At 47.9% G+C, this 13027-nt stretch overlaps 1 protein-coding gene across 1 annotated transcript in view; it reads left to right on the top strand.

Moving 5' to 3' along the window:
• LOC120909931 (oocyte zinc finger protein XlCOF6.1-like) overlaps positions 1 to 8842 on the top strand; it is a 487791-nt gene extending 478949 nt beyond the window's left edge. The window contains exons 7-9 of the mRNA XM_040321748.1: positions 4549 to 4644; positions 5194 to 5298; positions 7778 to 8842. Of these exons, the coding sequence (XP_040177682.1) occupies positions 4549 to 4644; positions 5194 to 5298; positions 7778 to 8727 (1151 nt within the window). The 3' untranslated portion in view covers positions 8728 to 8842. The remainder of the gene's footprint in view (positions 1 to 4548; positions 4645 to 5193; positions 5299 to 7777) is intronic.
• Positions 8843 to 13027: the final 4185 nt, after the last annotated feature.

The raw sequence follows: 13027 nt of genomic DNA, 5'->3' as shown, positions 1-13027 counted from the left end.
AATAAAACTATCCCCTATTTTGTAAACGCTATAAATTTTGCGCAAACCAATCGATAAACGCTTATTGCGATTTGTTTTTTTTTACCAAACATATGTAGAAGAATACGTATCGGCTTAAACTGAGGAAAAAAAATGTTTTTTTTATATTTTGCGGGGATATTTATTATAGCAAAAAGTAAAAAATATTGCATTTTTTTCAAAATTGTCGCTCTATTTTTGTTTATAGCGCAAACAATAAAAACCGCAGAGGTGATCAGATACCACCAAAAGAAAGCTCTATTTGTGTGAAAAAAAGGACGCCAATTTTGTTTGGGAGCCACGTCGCACGACCGCGCAATTGTCAGTTAAAGCGACGCAGTGCCGAATCGCAAAAAGTGGCCTGGTCTTTGGCAAGTGAAATGGTCCGAGGCTGAAGCGGTTAAACATTGTGGGCCAGATCCTCATAGCGTCGTATCTTTAATTTGAATCCTCAAACCAAGATACAACGGCATCTGGGTTAGATCCGACAGATGCAATTTTTCGACGTCCGCTAGGTGGCGTTCCCGTCGTAATCCGCGTCGAGTATGCAATGAGCTGTTTCCGACGATCCACAAACGTACGCGCGGCCGTCGCATTTTTTTACGTCGTTTCCGTTCGGCTTTTTCCAGCGTATAGTTAAAGCTGCTATATGGTGGCATACTCAATGTTAAGTATGGCCGTCGTTCCCGCGTCTAATTTTGAAAATTTTACGTTGTTTGCGTAAGTCGTCCGTGAATGGGGCTGGACGCCATTTACGTTCACGTCAAAACCAATGACGTCCTTGCGACGTCACTTAGCGCAATGCACGACGGGAAATTTTAGGGACGGCGCATGCGCAGTTCGTTCGGCGAGGGGACGTGCTTCATTTAAATGAAACACGCCCCCTACCCACCGCATTTGAATTCCGCGCCCTTACGCCGCGAGAGATATACACTACGCCGCCGTAACTTACGGCGCAAATTCGTTGAGGATTCGAACTTATGCCAAGTAAGTTACGGCGGCGTAGCGTATCTTAGATACGCTGCGCCGATGCAGATTGTGATACATTTGCCTATATGTCTCAGTTTACTGCTCCCTGCTAGCCAGGTTATTGATGTGCTAATGTCCCCTCACTATTTCTAAAGGTTAATTGATCTATTGTGTTGTGTGAAGGAGAGCTGGGTTTAAGTGGCTTGTGTTAATTATTCTGATTGCTTCATTGTGGTAATTATCTCTCTATATGCGGGGTCGAGCGGTCTGGTTGATGTATTCAGTACAGCTAGTGCTCAGCGTCATTGATGTCATTGTCTAAAGAAAATGTGTTTCAGCATCGGCCCCGTCGTGTCTACCTATAATCTGTATGGAAGCCCCAGTGTGAGGGGGGCGGAGATTTGTCATTGTAACAGTTTTGGAAATGACATATAAGCTGTGTGTGTGATAACATTAAAGTCTGTGTTGTTCAAGCAGTAAGCTGGTCTCATGTGTGGCTTTCTGGGCGATTCCAGGGATATCCCTCCTCGTGGAATATTGGGGTGATTTTCGTTATGGGAAGAAGGGAACGTTGACGGGGATATCATACCGATACCGTCACAATTGGTTGGTAGCAGTGGGATTTTTCCCTTCTATTCCCCTTCACACCCGGATTCCAAGCAGACACTGGAAGAACTACTGGAAGTTCGTGGAAGGATTGCTAGCAACAAAACCAAGCGGGTCATCATAGCAGAATCAATGGAGCTAGACCAGGAGGACGGGATTGCAGCAACGCCAGCAGTACAAGAGATGGAGACACCAGTGATTCAGGAGGAGGAATCGCCAGCCAACAAGCTAATGAGAGAGAAGCTAGCGTGGTTCGGCCCGAACCCAACGCCAGATGTGGTACTGAAAGTGATGGACATGTTAGTAAACGCAGAGCTACAGAAGGATAAACAAATAAGAGACGCAGAGCTACAGGAGGATAAACAAATAAGGGACGCAGAACTACAGAAGGATAAACAAATAAGGGACGCAGAGCTACAGTTAAAACTGGCAGCAGTCCAACAAGCAGCCGCACCTTCTACGAACAGTGAGTACAGCACAGCAGACGCAAGGAAGATTCCGTTTAGCGCTTTTAAAGCTTTTGATGAAAAGGACTGTGAGATTGATAACTTCCTGGCGGATTTTGAGCGACAATGTAACCTGCACCGAATAGCTAGAGGAGACTGGGTTTCAATATTGTCAGGCAAACTGTCAGGCAAAGCTTCTGATGCTTTCCGGACCGTGCCAGATCAGGATATCCATAGCTACGCCCGGGTTAAAGAAGTGCTCCTGGCTCGTTATGCAGTAACCCCAGAGTCCCACCGACAGAAGTTCAGGGACTCACGCAAAACCACGAAAGACTCTTATGCGGAATGGGCATGCCAATTGTCCCGGTCGGCCTCTAACTGGGCTAACAGCAGCCAGGCCACCACCGCAGAGGACATTTTGCAACTAATGCTCCTGGAGCAATTTTACAATCACATCCAGACGGACGTCAAGGATTGGGTGAGAGATCGCAGGCCCATGACTCTACCAGAGGCCGCGAAGTTGGCGGATGAATATGCAGATACTCGCAAGACGAACCAGGTCACACCACAGGAACAACCTCCACCACAAACGGTGCCCTCACACCCACCAACCGCTAGATACCAACCTCCTAACAGACCGGTGACATCTAGCCCTCGCTATCATCGCCAGGAGGGCAACGAACAACGCTGCTTCCGGTGCAAACAGCTGGGTCACTTCAAGCAGAATTGCCCCATGAATGACAACACCAGGTCAAATTGGTCTCAACCTGGGTACCGCCCACCAGCAGCAGCCCATTGTGTAGACTCGGCTTCGGATCCAAAGGAGCTGGGTCAAGAAGAACCATTGGGCACCCCTTACGAAGCCCTCATGGTACAATCTGTTATTACGGACAACAGGGAACACCATTGTCAGCTGGTCATGGGCGACAGCCCTGAGCCGGAGGGGCCCTGGAGGCAGCTGGGCAGAAAGAGGCACCGCCGGCCACCCTTCAAGAAGAAGAGGTCCTGGAAGCCGTATAACAAGCTGACCTGGGAGGAGAAGAAGCGACTGGAGGAGAGGGAGTCGCAGCGGGCGTCCCAGATGCGTGCCGAGATGTTCGCCAAGGGCCCACCGGTGGCCCCTTACACCACCACCCAGTTCCTGATGATGAAGGACCACGTGGAGAGCCTGCAGGACATGAGCAAGCAGGAGCTGATCCGTGAGTACATAGAGCTGGAGGAGTGCATAAGCCGCATGGAGGAGGAGAACAACCACCTGAGGTCACAGCAGGCTGACCCCCCCAGGCTCCATGAACTGGAGATGGAGCTGGAGAAGCTCCAAGAGGAGAACCGGCGGCTGCGGAGGGAGCAGGGGGTGGCTGACCTTATGGGGCTCTGAGTCCCCTCTCTCCCCCCCCCCCCCCCGGACTCTGAGCACCAGTGCTACAACAAATATAACTTTTTCTTTTTATGAATCTCCTGGAATTGTCACTTCAGAGCCATAACCTGCCCCCTCCCATAGCGGGACACCTAGACGGCGGCGCACAGACCCATTCGCTGTCTTCACACTGACTTCTGGTGACTTTGCAGATCGCACAAAGACTTGGGGACTGACCGGCGTGTGATCTGACGACCCGGTGACATACCTGAGTCTGAAGCAGTTGCCAAGGGAGGTCAGTCATGCCAAACGGAGTTAACCTCTGACTAATAGCTCTGAACCCGTCAACCCTACTGGACCAGGGAAGGTCCAACCGGGTTTGCCGGAGCAGGGAGCAAAAGGGGGGCCATTGTGATACATTTGCCTATATGTCTCAGTTTACTGCTCCCTGCTAGCCAGGTTATTGATGTGCTAATGTCCCCTCACTATTTCTAAAGGTTAATTGATCTATTGTGTTGTGTGAAGGAGAGCTGGGTTTAAGTGGCTTGTGTTAATTATTCTGATTGCTTCATTGTGGTAATTATCTCTCTATATGCGGGGTCGAGCGGTCTGGTTGATGTATTCAGTACAGCTAGTGCTCAGCGTCATTGATGTCATTGTCTAAAGAAAATGTGTTTCAGCATCGGCCCCGTCGTGTCTACCTATAATCTGTATGGAAGCCCCAGTGTGAGGGGGGCGGAGATTTGTCATTGTAACAGTTTTGGAAATGACATATAAGCTGTGTGTGTGATAACATTAAAGTCTGTGTTGTTCAAGCAGTAAGCTGGTCTCATGTGTGGCTTTCTGGGCGATTCCAGGGATATCCCTCCTCGTGGAATATTGGGGTGATTTTCGTTATGGGAAGAAGGGAACGTTGACGGGGATATCATACCGATACCGTCACACAGATCTTTGTGGATCTGCCCCGTGTGTTTAGTATCACTTTAAGACTTCAGCGATCCTCTTCATATCGGGTCGTGTATTACCAGCCAAGAGATGTGATCCCACCTTTCTCCACAGAGAAACGATATACCTGTGCTTTCCCCACGCACACATTTTCTGGGGTCCTTCCTTACACGTTACAGGGGGCTTCACTCTCCTCTTTTTTCACAGATATCGGAGACACTCAGAGAGACATCAAAGGCAGGGAGGAGGAAGAGGGATATGTGAGCATTAAAGAGGAGGAAGTTCCTATAGAGATCAGTACAGGTGAGTAGAACTTAAAACGGAAAACACATCCACTTTTAGGATGCTTCTCATTGGGCATTCATCTGGCTGTGTAGGTTTACAACGAATAGTTGAACAGTAATGAGTGAGGGAACAACCCCAAAGTTTGCTCAGTCACCATAACAATCTCTTCTTCTCCCCTCCCCCTCCTCTGTCAGTAGACAGTAATGGGGAGACAGTATGTGCCCAGTGGGGGAGTCAGGAGCCATCAGCCTCTATTAGGCTGGACATATTTATTTTATTTTTTTCATTCAGCAGGCAGGTTTCTCCATGTGGATGGAGAAATCGCTGCTCACAGGGGCATTGTATTCCATCAGTGGCACATGCTGTTGCAACTATATACGGATCAGCCGCTGCAGCCCCCAATCAAAAAAAAAATATCAAGTGGGGATGGTCACACACTGATGAAAATACGTCTGGTCCCTGCTGAACCAAATTTCAACATTTTAATCAAATTTGGACGTTTCTGCACACACTTTGGGGATCCCTCCTTACATGTTCAAGAGGCTTCATTCTCATCCTTTTTTTTAGACCCCGGAGACACCAGAACCACTCAGAGAGACATTAAAGCCGAGAAGGAGGAAGATGAACTTGTGAAGATTGAAGAGGAGGACATTCCTGTAGCAATCAGCACAGGTGAGTATAAACACAAAGAACATATCCACTTTTAGGGTACTCCCTATTGGGTATTCATCCTACTGTGTTGCTTTACATAGTGTAGTTGAAAAGTAATAAGTGAAGAACATGAGACAAATGTGATGGGTGATGGTCCATATAAGAAATAAGAAATCCCTACAGAGATCCGCACAGGTGAGTAATAAACACTAAATCCAGAGAAGAGTCCCAGATTCTCCTTGTTCAGTCACTACAACAATCTCTTCTTCTCCCCTCCCCCTCCTCTGTCAGTAGACAGTAATGGGGAGACAGTATGTGCCCAGTGGGGGGGTCAGGAGCCCCCGACCTCCTTGCAGGTCTCACTTTCTTGAGCATTCATACTAAAGCCCTATTCCAGATAAATAGCTGGATTCATGTAGGGTCGCGCATCTTTGCGGCGGCGTATTTACACTACGCCCCAGTAAGTTAGATAGGCAGGTACTGTATTCAAAAAGTACTTGCCTTCTAAGTTACGGCGGCGTAGCGTAAATGTGGCCGGCGTAAGCGCGCCTAATTCAAATGAGGATGGGGGGGCGTGTTTTATGTTAATTACTCGTGACCCGACGTGATTGACGTTTTTACAAACGGCGCATGCGCCGTCCGTGTACATATCCCAGTGTGCATTGCTCCAAAGTACGCCGCAAGGACGTATTGGTTTTGACGTGGACGTAAATTACGTCCAGCCCTATTTACGGACGACTTACGCAAACAAATTTTCAAATTTCGACGCGGGAGCGACGGCCATACTTAACATTGACTACGCCACCTAGGGGGCGTGTTTATCTTTAGGCGGCGTATCTCTTACGGAAATGGCGTATTCTATACTGCGACGGGCGCACGTACGTTCGTGAATAGGCGTATCTAGTGATTTACATATTCTACGCCAAACTCAACGGAAGCGCCACCTAGTGGCCAGCCTAAATATTGCACCCTAAGATACGACGGCGCAAGCCGTCGTATCTTAGATAGGTTTAAGTGTATCTCAGTTTGAGAGTACACTAAAACTTAGGACGGCGCAGATTCTGAGTTAGGTCGGTGTATCTACTGATATGCCGGCCTTACTCTTTCCGAATCTAGCTAAAAATGTTTTCTTTTGTTTTGAATGTAGGGAGGGTAAGAGTTGAAACCTCTATAATGTTCGTATTGCCACCTGTCTCTCTTTTGAGGACTTTTTGCTAGTTTTAAATTGATCAGAGCGGCTGTTATTGTTGGTTTGTTGGATTGGGTGCAGACACACACACAGGGTTTTCTTCTACCTTGAGTAATGTTGGGCTTCTGGCGTGTTGCTTTTCCTTTAACCACTAGCCGACCAGCCACCGTCATTATAGGGCGGCAGGTCGACTCTCCTGGGCGAGAGCCCGTAGCTATACATCCGCTCTTCGAGCGGCCACTAGGGGCGCGTGCGCGCCCCCCACTCGCCCCCGACTTCCGTGCGTGTGTGTGCGTGTGCCCGGCGGGCTCGATCGCCGCCGGGCACCCGCGATTTCTCGTTAAACACACAGCTCTCGGTCCTGTCAGCGGGGGAAATGCTGATCTTCTGTTCATACAATGTATGAACAGAAGATCAGTGTTTCCCCTAGTGAGGCCACCCCCCCTACAGTTAGAACACACCCAGGGACATACTTAACCCCTTCCCCGCCCCCTAGTGTTAACCCCTTCACTGCCAGTGGCATTTTTATAGTAATCCAATGCATTTTTATAGCACTGATCGCTATAAAAATGCCAATGGTCCCAAAAATGTGTCCGAAGTGTCCGCCATAATGTCGCAGTACCGAAAAAAAATCGCTGATCGCCGCCATTACTAGTAAAAAAAATATATTAATAAAAATGCCATAAAAATACCCCCTATTTTGTAAACGCTATAACTTTTGCGCAAACCAATCCATAAACGCTTATTGCGATTTTTTTTTTTTTTACGAAAAATATGTAGAAGAATACGTATCGGCCTAAACTGAGGAAAAAAAAATGTTTTTTTATATATTTTTGGGGGATATTTATTACAGCAAAAAGTAAAAAATATTAATTTTTTTCAAAATTGTCGCTCTATTTTTGTTTATAGCGCAAAAAATAAAAACCGCAGAGGTGATCAAATACCACCAAAAGAAAGCTCTATTTGTGGGAAAAAAAGGACGCCAATTTTGTTTGGGAGCCACGTCGCACGACCGCGCAATTGTCAGTTAAAGCGTCGCAGTCCCCGAATCGCAAAAAGTGCTCTGGTCTTTGACCAGCAATATGGTCCGGGGGTTAAGTGGTTAAGGAAGAAAGGGCAGCCTCCAGGTGAGCCAGCTCTCGGTTTGTGAAAGGCTGGTCTATTGGTGTCGGGAAAACTTGTCAGAATAATGAGGCAGCTGACACAAATGGCACTTGGTACTCTGGATTGAGATAAGGGATATGCTTTGTTCCTGTTTTATTTCTGAGGTTTACACCCACTTTTACGTTTTTTGCTGCTTGTTTTCCTTAGAGGGACAATTCAGAACAAACGGAATAGAAGAAAGGCCTGTAAGCTCAGGGGATGATGGCATCACTTCAGATTCTGCAGAAGAACCCGCCAATACCCCAAACCACACACCACATCTCCTCCGCCCTGCAGATCCATCACAGCGCCCATGCAGAAATAGAAAAACTCCCACAGTGGGGAGGCCGTACGCCTGTTCTGAATGTGGGAAACTCTATTCTAATAGGACCATTCTTCAGAGACATGAAAAAAGCCACAGCGGCGAGAAGCCATTTCCATGTTCCATCTGCGGCAAATGTTTTCTCCAGAAGTCGTGTGCCGTCCGGCATCAGATGAGTCACGCGGGAGAGAAGCCATACTCCTGCCCCGAATGCGGGAAAGGTTTCCTTTATAACTCCCAGCTACAAACTCATCAAAAAATCCACACCGGCGAATTACAGTTTTCCTGTTCCGACTGCGGCAGACGTTTCGTACAGAAGTCGCAGCTCGTCCGCCATCGCAAAACGCACACGGGCGAGAAGCCGTTCTCGTGTTCGGAATGCGGAAAGCGGTTTCCGCTAAAACAAAGTCTCGCTAAGCATCACATGACGCATACCGGGGAGAAGCCGCACGAGTGCTCCGAGTGCGGGAAGAGTTTCAGGCTGCAACAGACTCTTGCCAAACATCGTCTGACTCACACCGGGGTGAAGCCATATTCATGCTCGATATGTGGAAAGCGGTTTACAGGAAGGCGTAATCTTTCTAACCATCAGAGGCTTCACACGGCCGACAAGACGTTTTCCTGTCCTGAGTGCGGGAAGTGTTTCACCCGGAGGGACTGTCTTATTTCACATCAGCGGACTCACACGGGGGAGAAGCCTTACTCCTGTTCTCAGTGTAATAAACGCTATTCCCATAAAGCGGGGCTTACAAAGCATGAAAAGGTTCACAGTGGGAAGAAGCCATATTCATGTTGAATGCGGCAAATGTTTCAAAGATAGGTCCCGTCTCGCACCTGAGAGTACCCACCGGCTTCGGGGCGAGCAGCAGGTCCTAGATGTGGTCGCCAAATAAAGTTTGTTGTAAATTTGACGTGGACTTTGGTCAATCAGGATTTCAATATTTCTGTAAGGCCGCGTACACCAGGGCTCGACAAATCCTGGGCGCCAGGTCGCCATGGCGACTAGAAATGGCATCCTGGCGACTTGGAAGTTGGGCAAAAAAATAAAATATTTTTTTTTTTTGTGAGCTGGCGCCATCTGGTGGTGAGCCGTTGGTATTACAAGTTATTACCACCAGATGTGTGAGCTGGCGCCATCTGGTGGTGGCCGTTGGTATTACAAGTTAAGCATTACAAGTTAAACAGCAATTCTAATGTCATTTTTCACTATTTTTCACTGCCATCTTCTTCCCTCTAATTAGAACCCCCAAACATTATATATATTTTTTATCCTAACACCCTAGAGAATAAAATGGCGATCGTTGCAATACTTTGTGTCACGCCGTATTTGCGCAGCGGTCTTACAAGCGCACTTTTTTGGGAAAAAATTACACTTTTTTTAATCAAATAAGACAACAGTAAAGTTATCCCCATTTTTTTTATATTATGAAAGATAATGTTACGCCGAGTAAATTCATACCTAACATGTCACGCTTCAAAATTGCGTCCGCTCATGTAATGCCGACAAACTTTTACCCTTTAAAATCTTCATAGGCGACGTTTAAAAAAATCTACAGGTTGCATGTTTTGAGTTACAGAGGAGGTCTAGGGCTAGAATTATTGCTCTCGCTCTACCAATCACGGCGATATTTCACATGTGTGGTTTGAACACCATTTACATATGCGGGCGCTACTCACGTATGTGTTAGCTTCTGCGCGCAAGCTCGTCGGGGGGGGGGGGCGCGTTTTCTGGCTCCTAACTTTTTTAGCTGGCTCCTAGATTCCAAGCAAATTTGTCAAACCCTGGCGTACACACGACCGGTCCAAACCGATGAAAACGCACTGAAGTTCAGTTTCATCAGTCCAAACCGACCGTGTGTACGCCCCATCGGTCTGTTGTCCTTCGGTCAAAAAAAAGAAAACTTGCTTTAAAATCGAACCGATGGATGGATGACCGATATGAGATGCGCTACGCCGGCCAAAAGATACGCCGATGTACCTGAATCTGGCCCAATGTGTCCCAGGAACCGGATGCCACGAGTCGCATACTAACCAGGCTCCCTGATCACTCGCTATGGCCCAGTAAAGGTGGCGGCAGGAAGGAGGTGGGACCCCCATCCATCACCTGTAAAAGTAACCCAGTAGCCATTAGGATTACTTTTTACTTTGAAGGTAATCGCTTGCTGAAAAAAAGATCTTTCCTTATCCAGCGATGTGTCAGTAAGTCGCTGGACGGAAAGCAGTTAAAAAGGAATTTGCCCACTGAAAGTTCTTTCGTTGTGTGTGAAGGAGGCAAAAACAAGTGTACCGGGAAAAAGAGGCTATTTTACCTGGTGTTTAAATGTAAATCAATGATTTTAAATGAACAGTACTGCACTTGGCCACTAGATGTAGCCAAGTAGTATAGGAAATCTCTATGATACTTAGTTCCATCTAGTGGCCAAATTCAGGATTTTCATTTTTAAATGAATTATTTATAATCAACCAGCTCAGGACATAGTTTATTTACAGTCGTTTTTTTTTTTTTGTTTGGCTGTGACCAATATTTTCCTCCACCGCATAGCCCTGGCATTGGAGGGCAGGCAGGCAGCCAGGGAGAGACCGGGGGATATTCCACCACCAGACGCCCCACTTCCCCCCCCCCCCCCACTTGAGGCTCCCCCCAGGCAACTGCGGCCCAGGAGCCTAGGCACCAGGCGTAGCCCACGACAGGGCAGATGATTTTTTTATTGGGTTTTCTTTTATGCTCAAGTGCTGAGTTTTTGGATTTATTTGTATACTCAGGTGATGAGTGTTTTTATTATTTTCACTCAGGTTATGATTTTTTTTTTTATATAAACCCTGCACACGGGGAGTAGTGCAGGCTACAGTGTGACTGGTGTGTGAATGTGGGGGTGACACTCCTGCCAGTAAGGTGTGTCACCCTGGGTCGTCGGGGAGAAGTTATCCCCACGACCGTGTGAATGTGGTATGAATGGACAGCGACACCATTGGGGCCTTGGCGCGGCGTTGCTGCTCCCAAGTCATGCATGGTGGACTTGGGCTAATCCAATGTGATGTGGATGTGGTGTGTGTGAGCTAGGGACCACAGTGGTATGCATGCGTGCATTGTCCGTGTGCCATGATGAATGTGTATGTTTAACATGCAAAGATGCGTTCCACGAGACAACTCCTGACTGCTGTTCCCTCAGCAGACGGGGTAGCCTCGGTTAGGGGGGGACTGTGTGGTTGGGGGGTCAGGTCATCACGTATTTCAATCTGCAGGCCCTTTCTCATGGCGAAGTTGAGCAGCATGCAACATGCACCGATGATCTGGCACACAAAGTTTGGGGAATACAACAGGGTCCCCCCGGACTTATCCAGGCATCGGAAACGGGACTTCAGGAGGCCAAATGTGCGTTCCACCACTGCACGGGTGCGTATGTGTGCCGCATTGTATTTTCTCTCCTCTGGTTTGGGGATTCCGGTATGGAGTCAGGAGATGAGGTCCCAGGGCATATGCAGAGTCACCTGGAAGGGAAAAGACAGGAGGATGTTAGTCGTGCATGTGCCCCTCGTGATGTCTGCATCATGGGGTCGGACAGTCATGCCTGACACCCATGTCACTCGCCAACCAGCCAGCTGTCCCCATACACGTTCTGTTCGAATTCTGTTGGGATGTCGCTTTGACGGTATATAAAGCTGTCGTGGCTGGACCCTGGGTGTTTGGCACGGACGTACCATATTAGGCATTTGGCATCGGCTATCACCTGTACGTTGATGGAATGCCACTGCTTACGATTGCAGTATATGTGCTCTGTGTCACGGGGGGGGGGGGGGGCCGTAGTGCCACATGTGTGCAATCAATGGCCCCCACAGTGCGTGGGAATCTGGCAATTCTGAAGAAATCACCCCTTGCCTTCTGCCGCTGATGCTCCTGGGTGGGTCTGATGAAGTGGTGGGACATGCGTCTGAGGATTGCGGGGACAACCTGGTGCACACATCTGCTCATGGTGGATTGTGACATCCCAGACACGACTCCACTTGTACGTTGAAAAGATCCACTTGCAAGGAAATGCAGTGTTGCCAGTACCTTAACCAGTGGCTGCACTGCATGTGCGCGGTGTGTCTTGCTGGTGATGTCATCATGCAGGGTTGTGGCTAATTCCAGGATGGCATCAGGGCTGAATCTGAAGATGCGATACACCTCCGAATCACCCATGCCAAAGACGTCAATGCGCGTGCGGAATATCCTCTCCCGTGCCCGTAGACGCAGTAGTGCTATGACCACGGCTGCCCCTGGCATGTTGGCATACAGATGTGTTGTCCTGCAAGTGTGGTTGCTTAGCTCGTCCGTAACGGTGCTGCTGTAGCTGCTCTCCAGCTGACCTGTGCAACTCTGGTGCAAAGTTACCCCTGCTTTATGAGGGGTGACTTTACGCCGGACATTGCACTTACGCGCACCGCGCGTAGCCTGCGCCGGCCAAACGTACGTTTCTGAATGGGCGTATCTCACTCATTTGCATATTTGAAAAGGAAATCAATGGGAGCGGCAGATGCGTCCAGCGTAAATATGCGCCTACGATACGCCGGCGTAAGAAATTTACGTCGGTCGGAAGAAGCCTATTTTCCGGCGTATCTTGTTTTCTGGGTACGGCGCATATTTACACTTACGCGGCGTATATCGAGATACATCGGCGTAAGTGCTTTCTGAATCCGGGCCATGATATTTTAACCACTTACCCCCCGGACCATATTGCTGCCCAAAGACCAGAGTACTTTTTGCGATTCGGGACTGCGTCGCTTTAACAGACAATTGCGCGGTCGTGCGACGTGGCTCCCAAACAAAATTGGCGTCCTTTTTTTCCCACAAATAGAGCTTTCTTTTGGTGGTATTTGATCACCTCTGCGTTTTTTATTTTTTGCGCTATAAACAAAAATAGAACGACAATTTTGAAAAAAATGAATATTTTTTACTTTTTGCTGTAATAAATATCCCCCAAAAATATATAAAAAAACATTTTTTTTCCTCAGTTTAGGCCGATACGTATTCTTCTACATATTTTTCGTAAAAAAAAATCGCAATAAGCGTTTATTGATTGGTTTGCGCAAAAGTTATAGCGTTTACAAAATAGGGG

This window comes from Rana temporaria, chromosome 8 (assembly GCF_905171775.1).
Source record: "Rana temporaria chromosome 8, aRanTem1.1, whole genome shotgun sequence".
Lineage (NCBI taxonomy): Eukaryota > Metazoa > Chordata > Amphibia > Anura > Ranidae > Rana > Rana temporaria.
Note: the sequence above shows the minus strand (reverse complement) of the source record. Positions and strands in the feature narration are given on the sequence as shown.